The sequence below is a fragment of the Microcebus murinus genome, chromosome 3 (genome assembly GCF_040939455.1).
Source record: "Microcebus murinus isolate Inina chromosome 3, M.murinus_Inina_mat1.0, whole genome shotgun sequence".
Lineage (NCBI taxonomy): Eukaryota > Metazoa > Chordata > Mammalia > Primates > Cheirogaleidae > Microcebus > Microcebus murinus.
The window spans coordinates 62,257,499-62,276,827 of NC_134106.1; the positions used below are offsets into that span (position 1 = coordinate 62,257,499).

The 19,329-nt window shown below is 46.2% G+C and overlaps 1 protein-coding gene across 3 annotated transcripts in view; it reads left to right on the forward strand.

Moving 5' to 3' along the window:
• The window catches only part of HK2 (hexokinase 2), a 123,048-nt gene that overhangs the window by 50,999 nt on the left and 52,720 nt on the right, over window positions 1-19,329 (forward strand). Inside the window, exons 10-18 of one of the 3 annotated variants that reach the window (XM_012788581.3) lie at window positions 1,528-1,832; window positions 3,113-3,261; window positions 3,502-3,621; window positions 6,119-6,214; window positions 6,701-6,800; window positions 6,895-7,078; window positions 8,179-8,334; window positions 9,537-9,770; window positions 11,581-14,418. The exons of 1 other annotated variant lie outside the window; for it this stretch is intronic. In XM_012788581.3, the coding sequence (XP_012644035.1) occupies window positions 1,528-1,832; window positions 3,113-3,261; window positions 3,502-3,621; window positions 6,119-6,214; window positions 6,701-6,800; window positions 6,895-7,078; window positions 8,179-8,334; window positions 9,537-9,770; window positions 11,581-11,725 (1,489 nt within the window). In that variant the 3' untranslated portion in view covers window positions 11,726-14,418. Of the gene's footprint in view, window positions 1-1,527; window positions 1,833-3,112; window positions 3,262-3,501; window positions 3,622-6,118; window positions 6,215-6,700; window positions 6,801-6,894; window positions 7,079-8,178; window positions 8,335-9,536; window positions 9,771-11,580; window positions 14,419-19,329 lie in introns of those variants that run through there. One more of the 3 variants, XM_076000917.1, reaches the window with a different exon arrangement.

The following is a 19,329-nucleotide window of genomic DNA, read 5'->3' on the forward strand; positions in this document are numbered from 1 at the left end:
TTACAGGCGTGAGCCACCACGCCTGGCCTCACTCTCATGATTCTTGGTGGTTCCTGCAGGTGCTATGTCCTCTGCCAGGGGCCACCCCAGCCCAGTGGGTGACCGGCGTCTCTGGCTGACTTTACTACTAAATTGATCCTGCCCTGTCCACATTTTGATCCCTCGGGTCATAGTGCTCAAATGTTCAAATTGGGACCTGGGAGACATCTCTCTATTGTGTCCACATATTTCCCCATGTGAATGCCAGGTCATTGTGCCTTCATTAATTTAATTGCTTGGTGCAGAGGGCCTCAGCCCTGAGATTTCCTAAGCCTGGCCCAGTGCCTCAAACACTTTTTTTTTTTTTTTTTTTTTTGAGACAGAGACTTGCTCTGTTGTCCTGGGTAGAGTGTAGTGGCATCATCATAGCTCACTGCAACCTCAAACTGCTGAGCTCAAGCTATCTTCCTGCTTTAACTTCCTGAGTAGCTGGGACTACAGGCTTGCACCATGATGCCCAGATAATTTTTCTATTTTTAGTAGAGACAGGGTCTTGTTCTTGCTCCAGCTGGTCTCAAACTCCTGAGCTCAAGCAATCCTCCTGCTTTGGCCTCCCAGAGTGCTAGCAGTACAGGGATGAGCCACCCCGCTGGCCTCAAAAACTCCAGTGTGCACACCAATACCTGGGGATCTTGCTAAGAGGAAGATGCTGATTCAGAAGGTCTGGGGTGAGCCTGAGTCGTTGCATCTCTGACAGCCCCCAGGGAGGCTTTTGGCTCACAGACTGCACATGGAGCAGTGGGGCCCCGGAGACCACGCCTAAAAGCGGCCACCATCTGGAGAGTTTCTTGCTGAACATAACCATTGTCTTTAGCTGTTCAGATACCTTTGGGATCATTGGCAGAAACTAGTGACAGAGAGGCCAAAGTCCAAGAGAAGAGCATTTCTGCTTTTTTCTATTTGGGGTCTTTCCCAGGACAGTATCTAGTGAAGTGATTGAACAAGAAAAGTAGAGGTAGTATTGGAATCACCGGATTCCACCGGGCTGTTCCCAAGAGGCTGATGGTGCCACATAGAGCAGAGGAGTTGGGGGCTGTGAGCCAGCTTGATGAGGAAGGAGGGCGTGTGACTGCATGCAGAGGACAGTGGCTTGTTAGAAGGGGTCCTTTTCGGCCAGTAGAGGGTGGCCTCAGCTGGGGGGGATCACCAAGGCCCCAGCCTGGTCTTTATGCAGGCTTGTTCCTGAGTTTGCATTTCTTCTGGGTTGAAGCTTGAGCTCTTTCAAGCCCTACTGGAGGCAGCCTGCCCCGGCCAGGCCCCCCCTTCAGTGCCCGACTTCTCCCTGCAGCTGTTTGGTCACAGTTGAACATCTGAGTTTTCACAGTGACTCCTAACTTGGGGAAGAGAGAGGTGAGGCTATTCAGGGCGGCATCTACTCCTGTAGGTGCTTCCTGGCACCTGGGCTGAGGTGGTGAGCTGCTGTCCCACCTTCGCACCACTGACCCTAACCGTGGACACCTGTCTCTTACCCCATCTGGGCGACTGCAGTTTTGCCAAGTGTCTTCACAAGACTGTGCGGCGGCTGGTGCCTGACTGCGACGTCCGCTTCCTCCGCTCCGAGGATGGCAGCGGCAAGGGCGCAGCCATGGTGACGGCAGTGGCTTACCGGTTAGCCGACCAGCACCGAGCCCGCCAAAAGACCCTGGAGTCTCTGAAGCTGAGCCGTGAGCAGCTCCTGGAGGTCAAGAAGAGGATGAAGCTAGAAATGGAGCGAGGTCTGAGCAAGGAGACGCACGCCATCGCTCCCGTCAAGATGCTGCCTACCTATGTGTGTGCCACCCCTGATGGCACAGGTACGTGCAGGGTTGTGTCCCCCCCCCCCCCCCCCCCCGGTTCACACAGTGGGCCTCTATCCTGGTGTTGGTGCCCTGGGGAGTCTCCCTTAGCATGGGCATTTGAACCACAACATGTTTCTTCTGCTGTATTGCTAGGCAATTCTAGAGTTCGAGAAGCTCAACCAAGGCATTCCTCTGCTAGAATTGAACAATAACAATAGTCCGTATTCATTTATTTATTTATTTTTTATGAGTTGGCTACACTGTAATAGTTTGTATTATTGATTGCTTACTATGTGTCAAAGCACTTTATGTGTATTAATTCATTCAATCATTATTTAAAAAGATTAGTAGTTAACTTTGTTTATTAACAAACTGCTATGTTTGGCAGAAAACTGAGGCACAAAGATGTTAAGAAACCTCCCCAAGTTCACACAAATAGAGAATGTCGGAGCTGGAGTTCAAACCCAGAAATTCAAGTTCTAGAACCTTTTCTCACAACCATCACTTTGGTCTGGGTGGAGGTCGGCAAACTCTAGCCCACGGGCCAACTCTGGCCCACCGGCGTTTTTTGTAAATAAAGCTTTATTGTTACACAGTCCTGCCCATCGTCTGCACATTGTTTACGGCTGCTTTGCACAACTGTTGTGAAGTTGAGCGAGTGTAGCAGAGACTGTATGCTTACTGTCTGAGCCTTACAGAAAAAGGTTTCTGACCCCTTGTGTAAGTCTTGCAACCTAAGAAATCGTGTCTTTTCCCCATCAGAGAAGACAGTTGATGAGCAGGCCAGTGCAGCACAGTGGACACAGGTTTTAGAGATGGAGACTGGGATTTGGTGCCTGCTATGCCCTGTTCTGTTTGTATGGCTTGGGCCAGCGACTTAACCTTGCTCAGCCAGGCCTTCATCATCCATAAGAGGGCAATGAAATGCCTCCCTCACGTAGCAGTCTAAGGGTTGGATGAGGTGGTTCTTATTTTAAAAGATATTTCTTCAGTGTCCTTCAGAAAGCTGGACTCTACTGTTCCTTCTCTATTCTAGAATCTAATATAAGGTGGCTTTTGACTTTCGGATGAGTGGTGTGTGTTTGGATGGTTTTTTATGTGTACTGTGCCAGCATTCCCCATGCAGAGAGCTCTTTGTGACTTCTGAGACCCCCCACTTGAGAACCACAAAGGAGCCAGCCTGTCAGGGGCTCCAGGGAGAGCCCCTTGTAGGGGAAGGTGCTTATACTCTGTCCCTCTTTGCTGTGGTAAGGTGGCGGTGCCTCAGCTTATCATCTTCCGGGTTTATTTTCCAGAGAAAGGGGACTTCCTGGCCTTGGACCTTGGAGGAACCAATTTCCGGGTCCTGCTGGTGCGCGTGCGGAACGGGAAGTGGGGCGGAGTGGAGATGCACAACAAGATCTACTCCATCCCGCAGGAGGTCATGCATGGCACTGGGGACGAGGTGAGGCAGGTGGCACCTCCGGGCGGGCTCCCTGTCTCTTGCCTTAGGGAACAGTGCTTTCTCTGCTCACCTGAGACTCCGGGGAGGGCTAGGTGGGCCCAAGGCCCCAGCCTAGTCTTTATGCAGGCTTGTTCCTGAGTTTGCATTTCTTCTGGGTGGAAGCTTGAGCTCTTTCAAGCCCTACTGGAGGCAGCCTGCCCCGGCCAGGCCCCTCCTTCAGTGCCCGACTTCTCCCTGCAGCTGTTCGATCACATCGTCCAGTGCATCGCAGACTTCCTGGAGTACATGGGCATGAAGGGTGTGTCCCTGCCGCTGGGTTTCACCTTCTCCTTTCCCTGCCAGCAGAACAGCCTGGACGAGGTAACAGCGCTTTCCTGCTGGGCTCTGCTGCGGGCTATTGACTGAAAACCAGCCAAGTGTGGAGGAGGCAAGAGAGCTGAGCTGAGACTAGGGAAAGAAGGGCATGAGTGACCAGTGGCAGGGAGGGGACCCTTGATGGGAATGACTGAGTCAGGGCTAGTGGTGGTTAAGGAGGTTAGCTTAGCTGTAACAGTCTTTGGGATGGTGATGATGATGCTACTGAAAATATTGACAACTAACAGTTTTTTGAAGCACCTATTTTATGCCGGTTACTACATTGGGCTTCCTATGTGCGTTATCAAATTTAACCCTCACAGCAACCATATAAGATAGCTGTTTGTACACCCATTTTGCATAAAAGAAAGTGAGGTCTACAGAGGTGCTGGGTATCTTGCTCCAGGTCATTCAGTTTGGAAGTGGCCAGGCCACGATTTGAATTTGGTTTCAATGCTTGAGCTTGAGCCTGTGCTCTCAGTTGTGCTGTGCCTCGTTATGGGCTTGGGGCATTTCCACTTCATCTCCTGTTTGGATGCCTTGGCTCTTCTCTGCTCTCACCCCCTGCTCCTTGCCTTGGATGAATGAAGCAGGGAGTGGAGATCTGGCGCTCCTGGGTGTTCCGGACTGAGTCCCCTGAGAGGTTGAGGAGAACTGAGCAGGCCCGTGCTGGGATCTGTGTCCTCTGTATTAGATATCAGAATATTGTTATTTAAGCAGTTGTGTCTCCATGTCTGTCATGTAGAAGCACACATACACGCTACAGGCATGTAGTATGTTGTGGATGCAGTGGCGGGGCACAAAAGGCATGGTTCCTGCCTTAGATGCTTACAAACATCTAAGCTGCTGAAGCAAGCTCAGAAAAGTAAGAGCCGGCTGGGCTGCTGTTTATGAGATGGCACCAGTGGGGTACTGAAGCCCCCAGGACATGCAGTGAGATATTAGTCTGAGCTCATACCTGGAGGACATGAGCAATACTTGGAACAAGTTAGAGGAAGGAGTTGATGGGGAAGAAAGGCAGGCAAGCCTGGCCAGTGTGGAGAAGGGTGTGTAGGTGGGAACAAGTCACAGGAAGGGCTGGGACAGAACAGAGGAGCCCACCCCAGTGGTGGGGAAAAGCCAGCATTTCCTACGGGGTCCCTGGAATACCACCTCTCCAGTTGTCCCACTAAGCTGTGTAAATGCCTCCTGCTCCTCCTCCTCTGAGAGTTCAGTTCCCCACCATTACAATTAAGCTTTTAAGAAGTCCTGCAATAACAACCCTGCTTAGTTTGGTATTTCCCAGCACCTACTAACATTGATCCAGTGCTCACTGGTCTAGCATCACTTTAAGCTTTTCCAATTCCTTTCTCCAACACATTGTTTTTTGGAGTATTAACGTATTAGATTTTAGTATTTGCATCAATTTGGCAAGGGGAATTACAGATGTGGATAGATATTTATGTAATATTTAATAGAACATTACTTATTATAGCAAAGATGTTAGAAACAAACTTGTAAAATAGTTAGGTAATAGTTAAGTAAATTATGAGCTATTTATTGCCTAGTATTAGCTACTAGTTATTTGGAAGAAATTTCAATGGCATAGGAAAATATTGTTGGTATGACTAAAAAGTTTTAATGTTTTTCATTAAAACTTAAAATCTGTCTTCCATACACATGGTTGACAAAAAAAAATTGTAATCTCTCTGCAATATAAAAAATATAATACTATGATTAATAGGAAGATAAAAATGTAACACCCCAGTCTGTATCCTTCCAAAATTTACCAGGTAAACTAGAAGGCACGTTAACTGTTCCTGTCTGAATTGTAGAATTCCAGGTCATTGTTTTAGATTTTATTTTGTATGTGTCAAGTTTTTGTAAGGAGTGTGTGTTAAGTCTAGAGGACTCCAGGGAGGAGATTGGGGTGCTTTCCCCTCTGAGAGACATGGGTGGGGGTGAAGCCTAGCTGTCACCCCAGCTATGGGCAGGCACTTGTTCACTGGATACTGGAGAATTAAGAGACACACACTGAACCTTCAGCTGCAAGTGAAGGACAGTGACCAGGCAAACTGCCTAGTGCAGTGGGTAAGCTCAGTATATAGAAACAAGTCACCTAGCAGGACGCTTCATGGTGCCCATGAGCCCATTCATCAGGCCAGCACCTGAGGGTGAGTCCTGCTTCTCTCTTCCCAGCTGTAGGCATTGGGCAAGTTACTCCAGAGCCTTAGTTTCCTGTAAAGCAAGCATGGTAATGACAAATGTTCCACAGGTGCTGTGAGGATTAAATGCTGTAACACATAGGCTGTGCTTAGCCCAGTACCTGGTGCACATTGGCTTCTCAATTAATCCAGGCAAGGACCTTAGAAACACTAAACTCATTTGTGGGCTAGATTTTTGGTGACTTCAGGGAACCTGTCTGAGCTGTGAGGTTGAGAGCTAGAAGCATAGCCAGGCCCTCCGCGGAATGACCCAGGCACCCTTCTCTGATGTCCTCTCTGTGCTCATTTGTGATTTTTAGAGTATCCTCCTCAAGTGGACAAAAGGCTTCAAGGCATCTGGCTGCGAGGGCGAGGATGTGGTCACCCTGCTGAAGGAAGCCATCCACCGGCGAGAGGTGAGAGAGGCCTGGCACGAGGCCTGATGTGTCAACTCCCTGGTGCTTCACAGGGCCTGGGCATTCAGAAAGTAGCGTCAACATTAAGTGCAGTTGCATTGGGTGGGGGAAAGATGAGTCATCCACCAATTATTGAGTGCCTCCTTGTGTCAAGCCTGCGTTTGAAAAGCACTGGGGGTTCAGGAGTGACCCCATAAAGTCTTGTTCTATAAACAAATTAGCCAGTGACTGAAGGGCTATGAAGAGAAGTGGAGTTGGGCGAGGAGGGCAGGTAGAGTGTGTGGAAAGGGACGCTCTTACACAGACGGCACAGCTGGGGAAGGGCTCTCTGAGGAGGTGGCATTGAATGAAGACCTTAACGAAATGAGAGAATGAGCCATGGCCCATGACATATAGTTTCCATACATAACAAATCTCCCTGGCCAATGACTGCAAGGAAGACACTGGGGCTCACTTGTGGACTGGGATCTGCTTCTGTCCTCTCAGGAGTTTGACCTGGATGTGGTTGCTGTGGTGAATGACACGGTCGGGACTATGATGACCTGTGGCTACGAAGACCCTCACTGTGAAGTGGGCCTCATCGTTGGTAAGGACCTGACCGGCCTTCCCGTGGGGGAGGCACCGCCTTGCTCGGTGTGGGGAGGATGGTGCTGAGCCAGGCCCGGGTCCTGTGTTGGCAGGCACGGGCAGCAACGCCTGCTACATGGAGGAGATGCGCAACGTGGAGCTGGTGGAAGGAGAGGAGGGGCGGATGTGCGTCAACATGGAGTGGGGGGCCTTCGGGGACAATGGCTGCCTCGACGAATTCCGCACGGAGTTTGACGTGGCCGTGGATGAACTTTCCCTCAACTCTGGCAAGCAGAGGTAGGCGGGGAACCACGTGCGGACCCGCCACGTGCATCCCAGAACTGGACGGAGGGCAGGGTTCTGAGTTAGTCCATGTAAGAAGCAGCTCCCACGCCAAGGACTGGGGGAACAGGCTGGAGAGTCCTAGAACCTAGGTTTGGGACTGTGAGGAGAAACAAATAGAAAGTTGACCCCCTGCTGCTACCAGGTGGAGCAGCGTTCCTGGGGTGAGGCAGTCAGGAGCAAAGCCTCTCTTCCTCCTTAATCCGGCGCCTGGCGCCCTCTATTGTCAGACCTGAGCAAGGGGCCGGCCCCAGCTTCACAGAGCCCTGTGGTGGATGGTGGAGGCGGGGGTCTGAGCTGCGAGACAGCAGCTTAAGATCTAACACGATTCCCATTGGGAAGATGTTGCTTGTAATGTTTCCTAACTAGATTAATCAAGGCCTTAGTTCTGCTGAATACACTTTGCAAAATGTTTGTCTAGAATAGAGGTCACAGACTAAAGTGTCTCTAGGGGTCAGACAGGCAACATTAATAAAGGAAGCAGGCTGGGACAAGACAAGTTGGGGTGGCCATGGGGTCTTGAGTGAAACTACGGACGTTGGTTTTTTTTTGTCAAGACACCATACAGGCCTAAAGACCGTACGCTACTGCACAGTCATACTTAGTTCCAGTGGCCAGGTCAGGGTCTACGGTTGGCGCTAGTTACTTGAGTAATAATGATTGTGTCCAGGAGAGTGCGTGCCACGTGCCTACTGAACTTATGGATTAAGACTCAGTGTCCTCACCTGCTCCTAGGGGTGTGGTTGAGTTTGGGTGTGTGTTCCTTCTTGAGGGGTTGTAAGGCTTGGAAAGGAAATGAGATCGGAATGGAAGGCCAGTCCCATGGAGCCCTGTGGGCCTGGGGCAGTGTGGTCAAGTTTGCTGAGGGTCGTGACTCAGCATGCAGTGACACCAGGAATCCTGCCCGAGTGATCAAGCATTTCCTTTTCCTACGAGGGGGCCTCTTCCGTGCCCTCCACTTTATAATGTACTAGTGGGGGCCAAGCTGGCCTGGCCTGTCTCAGCATATCTCACCACCTCCCTGCTAACCTCCATGAACGCTACCCTCATTTCAGGTTCGAGAAGATGATCAGTGGAATGTATCTGGGCGAGATTGTCCGGAACATCCTCATCGACTTCACCAAGCGTGGGCTGCTCTTCCGAGGCCGCATCTCAGAGCGGCTCAAGACAAGGGGAATCTTTGAAACCAAGTTCCTGTCTCAGATTGAGAGGTGAGGGTTTAGGGCTGTAGGAAAGGTGGGGCTATGTCCTTTTTTCTCATGGACAGTCAAACTGAAGGATTTCCATAGCTCAAGTAAGATCAGAGTGTGGCTTATACAAAGATCAGTTTCGTGGCTAACACATTCATGTCTATAATGTTTACGTAAAGCACCTTATGGAAAATTGTCATTTTAAGGGCAGATATCGCAATAGCCTCATGAAAGATCATGCTAAGCATGACATGGAGCCATGCAAAGTGATGTTGTTGGGTTTTAGACCAAATGTCCAAGGTAGAAAGATACCTGCTCATAGGATGTAAATTAAAATGCACAGAATAATTAAACCAGCCACACTTGGCTTGAAGGTCCTTCCTAGTTGCTGGCTGCAGTAATCAGGCAGCCAGGACTGAGTAAAGGTTGGAACATCAGGCAGTATAGAAACATAGCATGTGACAACTCATTAGAGCAGAGCCTCCCTCCTCCAGTCTAATGGGAGAAAAGTCTGCTCCAGACTAGAACTGTGAATTTCAAAGCTCTTTGAAAATTAATGCTGTGTCATTACTCTCAGGGTATAGTGGAACAGGAGCTAGACAACTGGCGTGGGTGGGCCCCTCGGGCGTCTGCACCCGTGTATAGGGAGAATACAGTCTAGTTTGCATATCTGTGTGCAAGGAGATCATTCCAGACTTCTAAAATAGTTCCCTTTATATAATAGGGTTTATTTTCTTCCTACAATTTTATTTACATTTGCTTCATAAATAGCACACAAATAGAATTCAGAATACCCAGGGTGGCAGAATAGAAATAAGAATCGATGCTGCTTGGTTAGTGCTTGTCCTGGGGACCTGTGAACAATAGTGACACAATGGACACGAAATATCTTTGTAACTGGAATCTAACACTGTCACTGTGGTAATTATTTCCAAATGAGTGGAATACACAGTGAATTTCCTTCTGAGTATCCATTTTGCAGTTGCAATGCCCTACCTTACATGGGGAGATATTTCTTTGCATTCTTGTCAACCTCAGGAAGAGTCAGTGTAGTCCAGTGGGTTGAGTGCTGGTCTGAGTTTAGGCATGGGGGCCACCTCACAGGGTGGGCTCCTGGAAGCCAGAGACCATGGAGCCTGTCCTCATGACGGCGCCAGGCCCTGGAGTGGTGGGCCACCAGCCCTCTTGCTGCCTGATCACTCACTGTCTCCCTCTTGCCCCAGCGACTGCCTGGCCCTGCTGCAGGTCCGAGCCATCCTGCAGCACCTGGGGCTTGAGAGCACCTGCGACGACAGCATCATCGTCAAGGAGGTGTGCACCGTGGTGGCACGGCGAGCAGCCCAGCTCTGTGGCGCAGGCATGGCCGCCGTGGTGGACAAGATACGAGAAAATCGTGGGCTGGACATGTTCAAAGTGACAGTGGGTGTAGATGGAACCCTCTACAAGCTCCATCCTCAGTGAGTGCCTGACCCCAACCTTTCCTGCCTACCTTCCCTCTCCCCTCTCTCCAATCTGTCCATTTTCTTTCTCTCTCTCTCTTTTCTTACTTTGTAGCGAATTATTAGCCATTTCAAAGAGTGTACACAATACATATATTATCGCTTAAAGATGCTATAGCCCAAAGTAGGACTGAGTTTTACTCTCATCATTATGAGCCCCTCCCCAGGTGTACTGCAATCTCCCCTGCCAGGGGTAAGCGCTGCGTTGAATCAGTCCCTTGCTTTTCTTTTACCAAGTATATCTAGGTATGTATCCATATTGCTTAGTCTTATTTTTTAACTTGCCATTCATAGAATCATATGGTCTCTCTCCTGTGACTGGCTTTTCTCACATTGTGTGTGTTTACATGTAGTTCATTAATTTTCAGGGCTGTATAGCATACCTTTGAGTATACCATAGTTTATTCTATCATTGATGTGATATTTGGGTTATTTCTAGATTTTGACTATTACAAACAGCGCTGCTGTGAACATTCCATCAAATGTATGCCAAAACTCAGGAGCAAGAAATTTTTCTACAGTCTAGAGCAGGAGTTGGCAAACAGCAGCCACAGACTGTTTTTGTAAATAAGGTTCTACTGAAATGCCACCATGCCCATTAGTTCATGTGTTCTCTACTATGGCTGCTACCTACAACAGCAGAGTTGTCCCAAGGTACCACAAAGCTGAAAGCATTTACTGCCAGCTTTTTATAAAAAAGGTTTACTTCTCCCCCTCTCCCCCACCCCTAGTATGGGAGGACTACATTTCTTTTCTTTTTACTCTTCCCTCTCTTTCTTCATCTCTTCTTTTTTCTCCCCTTAGCACTGTTTCTCTGCTCTCTTCTTCCCTTATTTGCATATATTTTGAATAATTCATTTTGAACTCAGGAAATGCCCCACATCCTCTCCCCTGAAGCCTTTCAACTAAAGGTTAAAAGAGTAGATCTGTGCCCTGGCCCAGGCAGTGAGCACAGGACAGAGAGTCCATGATTGAACTTTACCTGCTCTTGCTAGGTTTATTGCAAGGAGGTAAGAGTCTCTCCCAGAGTGTACACAGTTAGTGAAAAGGGAACTTCAGAAGTTCCTAGTTCTTTTCTGGAGTTCTGAGTTCCTTTCTGGATGGTCAGTGTCGCTGTGCAGATAGGAGCCTTGACCCTAGATGAGGGTTAAGATGGGGCCCTGGGACTTGGCATCCCCAGCTTTGCAGATTGGGAGGGCATCCCGACCCTGCTGTGCTGGGCCGATGGTGACTGTCTCTTTCTCTAGTCCCATATGGAAAGGATCTGCAGTCACAGTAAGGTCCTAACAGTAACTCTGTTAAGTCTGCTCCTTTTGCCTTTAGTGACGCTTTGGAGTAGATCCGGGTCTAAGGCAAATACCCCTGGAAAATACAAAGTCACATTCATGGGTCTCAATCCTCCCCTCTGGAATTTGTGGACAGGTTGTGTACCTCTGCAAGGCTCACTTGTGGCTTCCATAACTGTTGAACTTCTCTTTTGCTGATTAGCTTTAAGAGCACAATTTGCAAGAATCGCGGCTTGCCAAAGTTGAATCCTAGCTCCCCCAATTGCCTAATGTGTGTAATGGGTAATATTACTAGCATCTCCAAGCCTCGATTTCCTGGCATATAATACATAGTAAATGTTTGCTACATTGTGACTGTCATCCTTCTCCTCATCTTAATTATTCCTGGATTTCCAGGAACACTTCTTAGGGTCTTATTTTGAATGCACAAATTAATTATGACTAAGACAGTTTTTCCTGTTTCTTCCTCCTGCCTTTTCCAGCTTTGCTAAAGTCATGCACGAGACGGTGAAGGAGCTGGCTCCAAAATGTGACGTGTCCTTCGTGGAGTCAGAGGATGGCAGTGGGAAGGGGGCAGCTCTCATCACCGCCGTGGCCTGCCGCATCCGTGAGGCTGGACAGCGATAGAACCTCAGAAATCAGAAGGGACTTCCTCTGGCTCCCCCTCCTCCCTGTTTTAAATTACAAGGTGTCATCCTCTTGTGTCAGAAACAGATCCCTTGGCTTTTCCTTGGCAGAGAGGACCTCATTGGACTTGGTTTTTTCTCTGCCTGCACTCACCATAGAATTTGGTGCCCGAACCTTGGCTTTCCAAGATAAACACAATTTGAAGTAAGGATTTGGTCATGATGATCACAACCATTCCCATTGGCTCTCTTAAAACTTAAGAATGTTAACCCTAAATAATTTTTTTTTTTTTTTGAGGCAGAGTCTCACTCTGTTGCCCTGGCTAGAGTGCTGTGGCTTCAGCCTAGCTCACAGCAACCTCAAACTCTGGGCTTAAGTGATCCTTCTGCCTCAGCCTCCCAAGTAGCTGGGACTACAGGCATGAGCCACCATGCCCAGCTAGTTTTTCCTATTTTCAGTAGAGATGAGGTCCCGCTCTTGCTCAGGCTGGTGCCACCTCAGCCTCCCAGAGTGCTAGGATTACAGGGGTGAGCCACTGTGCCTGGCCCAACTCTTATTAATTAATTCCCCTGGCCAAATTCCATGTCTCTGTATAATTCTACATGATGGGGACATTAATGAAGATACGGTTGCTTCGCTTTGGAGCCTGAACATGACATTTCTAGGTGTCTAGCATCCTCCAGCATGGATGTTGACACTGATTCTCCCATGAGAGATCTGGGAGGTCTCTACTACAACATGAGCCTCATTCTCCTACAGACAGGTTGTGGGATGTGCATGGAGGGGAATCCATGGATATCCATGTGGCAGCCCCTCTTCAACCTCATCTACAAGCCTTTGCCCTGTGGATTCCAGCATCACTGTTCCTGCAATCAAGGAATCCTGCATCTGGGCAATGAAACCAAAGCCAAGAGTCGACACATCCTGCAAGTGGGCTTGTGGCCACATCTAACTGTGGACGCACAAATCATCCATGAGCAATGGACCTTTGGGGGAGGGGGAGCTTTTCGGTATGTTTTTAAATTTTTCCCTGCAAAAGCAGAAACACTGTATTTTCATTTTAATTTATATTTGAAATTTATTTAGTTTATGAAGTAGGTCTGCTCCTTCATCTTGACACATAATGGTCAGTTGTACGTAATGTATTTATATGTTAATTTGTTATGTATATAGATACGCAGGTCTTGTCTGAATTGGCCTCATTGGTACATCAGTGTAGTTAAAGGGTGGAAGGTGAAGATACTGACTAGTTACTAGAAATACCTCATTCGCCTGGGGGGAGAGAAGAGAAGCCTCTTCATGGTGAGTGAACAGCAAAGTGGTTGTTTTCTGTCTCCTCCTTCCCTGCAGTCTTGGAAATGTGAGGAAGGCAGGGACAGACAGAGGCTGGGCCTATGGGCTGAAGAAACCACGGTGACTGACTGCTCTGTCTAGAGACTTTCCTGGGGCAATATTACTTGGGATGTTAACCAAAGGAAACCAAAAGAATCATTTCAAATAGACTCATTGCTTAGAAATTTTTATTCTTAGGGCAGTCAGTAGTATATTTAAACTTTCTTACAAGATAAAGGAAACCACCAAAAAAATTTTTTTTGAAGTTTTTTTCTAAACATTGACAATAAACCAAAACAGAATAAGTAGACAACCAAACAAACAAAACCTCAGGGACAACATGTTTGGTGTATTTTATACCCTCCTAGCAAGTTTCACCTTGGGTTTGTTTTGTAAGTGTTTTATAAGAATTGTTGTCCATATGCTTCCCTAGGCTGAGCTGGCATTGGTCTGCTGGCCTGTTTTTATGGTTTTTATATACAGTATTTATTTTAAACTATTGGGAGGGATGGAGTGATGGGAAAACTTTCCTACCCTACTTTTCAAGAGTGCAGTTAATTCCAAATCTGAAAGCCCAGTTCTGCCCTGGAATACGTACAACCACAGGCGTTAAACCTGGATACTATGTGATAAAGACAGAATGGCCTTGGGACACTATTAAATTGAATACAAGGATCAAAACGGAAAGATGGAAAGAAACTCATGACTGAATCGCACCTAGTTTTTGCACATTTATCAAACTTGTGCTGAGAACAGAGTCTGATTATGTGATTTTCGAGCAAGATTAGGTATAAATAGGTGAAAACCGCCCAGATCCCCTTGAGAAGCACCGAGGGCAGAGGGGCCGGTCCTTCTTGTTTGTTCCGGTCTCACTGCAGTCTGGTGTAGCTCCTCTGCCTCTCCCACGCTTACTAATTGATGCGAAATGTGGGTGACTCCTAGGGGGCTTTCCTATAGATTTGTGGATCACTAAAGGACTCCCACAAAATAGAGATGGATTTTAACTTTACATTTTAAACTTGAAGATTAGGTACTATCTATGAAATTGCACATTTGGTTTTTAAAGGTAGAGATGTATGTGTAGCTACTAAAGATGTGTTGTTGGTTTCCAAAAAGGAGCACTGGAAAATGCATTTTGAATGTTTGTATTCCCAGAATTAGGCGGGCAGTCCCTCGATGCTGCTGCTTTGCTTGGTGTAAATACAGTGGATCTCAATCTTTGGGGTGTGCTGAATAGCAGGTCATCTCAAATCCTCGAGCACTCAGTCTAGTGAAGATGTTGTCATTATGTATAATAAATACCTAGTTTAATTAACTATGTGATGTTGACTATTATTAATAAATTTTAACATTTTCCAAAATACTCAATGTGTGATTCATGAGCATTTTCAAGAGTGCAGTCATCTTTTGGTCATGTCAGTACTTCCTGGCCAGGCTGATGAATAACTTAATGAGTGTTTTGACTTTGTATGTGTTTGACAGGCATGTGGCCAAGACTTGGCCTAATCCCTGATATTTCTCCTCCCAGAAACTTAATCCCAATAGAACTAAAAGGTGGCTTTTCCTGGGCTGCCTTTGAGCCCCAGGATTGCAAGCATCATGGCTAGTTCTGCAGTCTACTGTTTAAACAGCTTTGCTGAGATGTAGCATAACCCTCCAGGGCTCTGGCTGGTCTTGGTAGGCAGATGTGATTCACATTCAAGACATATAGCCCTTGTGTCACTGTCCAAAAAGCATTTGCCTCTGTCTTCTCTCTACCAAACTCTACCCTCTCTTTAATAAGCAAAACGCAGATCTGAGGAGTAAATTCCTCGTGACTCCCTAGTGATATCCATTGACATTGTCGTGGCCCTGCTTGACAATAACAGAGAAGAAAATGACCAAGGCTAAAAGGATAATAGAAATAGCCAGCAGGTTAAGGAAAAATTAAAATTGGACCCTATTTTCTGATATCGTATTGGTGAGATTATGGGAGCATTTTCATACATTGTTAGTGGAAGTGTAATTGATACAACCCAGTGAGGAGGAGAAATAGGCAATATGCCACAAAAGCAGATTTTTGTATAATTTTCTAGAAATTTGTGCTAAGTATATACACCTGTTAGGGACTAAGATTTACCTTTAAGGGTATTAACTATTGTATGGCTTATAATACCTAAAAAGAGAAATTGTGTCTATGTAATAGATCTGCCTATACTGGATCAGGTCGATTCTAGTTATTGCAAACATTTTAATAACAGTGACTTGATTATGCAGATGGCGGGCATGTTGAGAAGGCAAACAGGACAGAAGCAACCCGGAGATTAGAAACATCAAGAAAAACAGCTTCGATCCCACTGGCTGGGTCAGAGTTCCAAAGCTGGGGCAAGAGCTGGGGTTGTGAGGACGGGAACTGGGAGCGCAGAGCAGGGTGGTGGTGAAGAAATACTCTGCCTGCTGTTGCTCCTTCCCACCCTCTAGTTGTCTATAGGGTTTCCCATTGGCCAAACCTAGCAGGAAGCGAGTTGGCACAGGGAGCCTGGGAAGGGAGTGTCCTGTGATATATACATGGCAGGGCAGCAGGGATCTGAGCAACTGGCAGGCACCCTACGCAATCATGACTGTGGCATAGAAGAATATTTAATAATAAAGAAAATGTTGATGGTATGTTGCTTCATGCCCAAAGTGTGTTATAGAACAGTGTATTATGATCCTATCTTTGTTAAAAAAATGATGTATGACATAGGAATTGCAATGGGTTTCTCTGAGTGCCTCCTCTGCCTCACTGACCTGGGCAAAGGCCTCAGTCCCTTTCTCAGGAGCTCCCCGCAGATGACCCACCCCACTGGGGTGTGGCTCCCCCAGCCGGCTCAGCTGTGCGCCAGCCTCAGCCAGGCTGCTGCTCAGCACAGTTTCGGTGCCACCCACCCTCCCTAGGTCACTGGTGCCCCCACCTCACAACCTCAGGGAAGAGCTGCCCTCCTATTTCCCACTGGGGGCTCTCAAGAGGACGTAGACCCTTAATTCTCCACAGACCATAACACCAGACAAGATGTTCAGAAGAGAATTTTTGCAGGATATAATTTAAAATGGGTTCCCGCACTGTGAGGCCCTCAAAGTCCTGGACTGCTCGTGCTCCTGGGCTTCCCTTGGGCTGCTCCCTGCTGCCCAACTCCCACCTCCTCTTTGGGGTTCCTCACTCTGGGGGGGAACTGGTCCCTTTTATTGTGGATTAGAAAACAATGCTCCCCAAATATGGTGCTTTGACATGCTGAACTAAAGCAGCCACCTCAAGTGGTCTCTGACCTTGCCCCCTACCCTTCAATCTCTCAACCCTCTGTCTCTCCCACAGCACAGGACCAGGTTTTTCTCTGATACTCCTTTACCTGCAAGAGGACTGGGCCCACCAAGGAGAACACAGTAGCCTTCCATCCTCTCCCTGAGCTCTCATTATTGCAGAAGAGAAGACTGAGGAATGCAACCACCCTTGGACAGACTTTTTCACAAGATAATGGTTGCCTCTGAGGCTTATTCAAATTCCGAAGGGAATCATTGACAAGTTAATTTCTGTCTCCCAGATACATTCATTCTTCCTAATAATCCTTACTTCCACTCAAAAAAATCATCACATTTTCCCCATCCTTCCTTCCCCTATGAAGAAGGGTATATATGTATATATATATGTATCTGGACATCATTGGCTTATTGAATAATCATTCTGCTAGTGCCAGCCCCATGCCATGCACATTAAAATAAAGTTGTATGCCTTTTTCTCCTATTCATCAGCCTTTTGTCAGTTCATTTTCAGCAAACATTCAGAGAACGAAGGGGGAAGCTTTCCCTCTTTGCCCCTATAGATTTGATGCTGTGAGCCCGATAAACCACATCTGCTCTACCCTTCTGGAATCCACAGCCAAGGAAACCCAGGACCTGACAAACTGGCACAAAGGGCAAAAATGTCTTACTAGTCAGATTCCCAGGTGTCTGTGGAATCCAGTTGAGCAGACAGTAAAAATCACTGTCTCTTTTTCCTATCCAGTTTCAGGTGAATGGGGGCAAGCATTTGTATGGACTAGCCCTAGGTTTGGCGACTCTGGTATGTTTTTATCATGGAGGCTGCATCTTCTGCACCCATTTTTAAAACACCACATATGTCTATAGTCTGCTAACCCTGGAAAGTTGCCTCTGAGACTTCACAAAAAAGGATTATTGGCTTGAGTTCCTTATGGAGTAAATAAATGGGCTATATTTAAAAAGAAAACTTTTTAAAGAGCTCTCAAAATAGCTGTCTTCTTGGTACCTATAAAAAGATATAAAAGAGATATAGCCTTGGAGACTTCTTTGACAAGATGAAAAGAAAAACAGATATCAGATTTAAAACAAAATTAAAATCCTTTGAATGCACAAACTGCCTGCTTTGGATTACCTTTGGGATTTGCAAAAAAGGCACTCCATCCTGTTGTGTGGAGGTTATGAATCAGTGTTTTCTCTACTACAAACACGGTTCAATTCCCAGTCAGGGAGCCAGTTCCTTGGAAATGTTAAATACTTTGACACAAGAGGAAAAAAATGAGACACATTTATGAGAATTAGATTATTTATTTTGAATTTATATTCGTATAATTTATAATTTCTATTTGTATAATTCATATGACTTGACTTTTGGAGGTACCCATTTGGCTGTCATCCTTTCTTCCCCCATGCACAGCTTTTGCTTTTCAGATGGTATTTCCCATCTATGAGGTCCCATGGGTTGTAAGTATTTGGTACAGATGGCCAGCTGAAAAGTTGGGACCCCAGAGATTATGGCCAGACAGAGATGTGGGTTGTACTCCACCTCTTCTTCCTATCCAGTTTCAGATTAATGGGAGAAAAGCATTGTATGGACTAGCCCTCCTTTGGTGATATATGTCTATAGTCCATTAAACCTGGAAAGTTATTCCTGGAACTTTTTTTTAAAAAGGATAATTGCCCTCCATTCACAGCTAGTGAAACTTTCCTTTCTTTAAGCTGTTGTTGGGAGTGAACTAGATCTAGAAAGGTTTGCACCCCTTTGCTCCCTCTTTGGAGACATGGCTAAAGCCATAAATGGCTTCTTGGTTTTATTCTCATATGTGCTTATTTCTGAGTTATTTGAAGGTATACCTCTGGTTTATATTTAGGGCATGATGGCAACTACTCCACCCCCCACCATCCCACCCCACCCCTACCTCTGTTTATCTTGTGTTTTTTACTGGCTCGGGGAGCTGAAGCCGTGAGCAAGCATGGCACCCCTCAAAGTGCTGCTCTTGCAGCCAGCAGCACCAATTCCCTCAGCAAAAGGCCGGCTGCTCACAGGCCAGAAAGTTTGTTGCTTGTATACTTAAAATAATTTTTTTAAAAAAGACCTATATGGTCAGAAGGCAGCTTACTTAAAAGCTGATATTCAAATGGTTTTTTTTTTTTTTTGGATCCTATTTCTCCTAGGGTAATTTCTTAGTTGACTAGATCCCTGTTTTTCAAACCCCTGCTAACTAGAACTTGATTGGCCTTCCGGGAAACTTAAAAACTGGCTAAATTGGCTCCTCCAAGACATGTTCTTCCACTTACTAAAGTCCAAATGCTTTTCAAGCTCATTTGACTTTAATAAATATCTAATAAAGTTAGTTTAAAACTTGTTGGTAAAATAAAATAGAAATATTCTTCAAAATTGTCAGCATTAATTCAGACATTTTTGCCTGGGTCTGCTGGTTAGACAGATTTATGCTGTCTCCACTGGGTGTTTTAAGATCATAAAACTTGCTTGTGTGATAGTTTTGATACTTGCTTGATTTTTCTGTAAGCTAAAGTTGTGAGGGCTGGCTGCTGGACTCCCCTGAAACCTTATGCGCATCTTGCTGGGAGCTTATCTCTTCGGTTTTTTTGTCCACAGTTAATTGCTTTATTCGGATGCATTTTTTTCCTGAAAGCTCTTTGCAAATCCTAAAGTGTCGTATCTTTAAGGAGGTTCACACAAATGACTGCTACAAGTATTCAAATACAGGTTTCTGAGAACTTTGAGATCATACTATTGGACCAGGTAAAAATTTCAGAACTCTAAGGAAAAAGAAGGAACTTACAAAATTGCTGATCTAACATCAAGCAAAACAAGAATTGATTATGTGGGACTGATATTACATGAAGGACTGAAATAATTTTTATGACTTTTTTTGTCTGAAACATTCCTGAATCTTTTTATGTTTTGATTTCCAGAGTTAAGAAAAACTTTTTTTCTCTTAAGCTATCTATTGTTTTATAACAATTTGGTAAAGTAT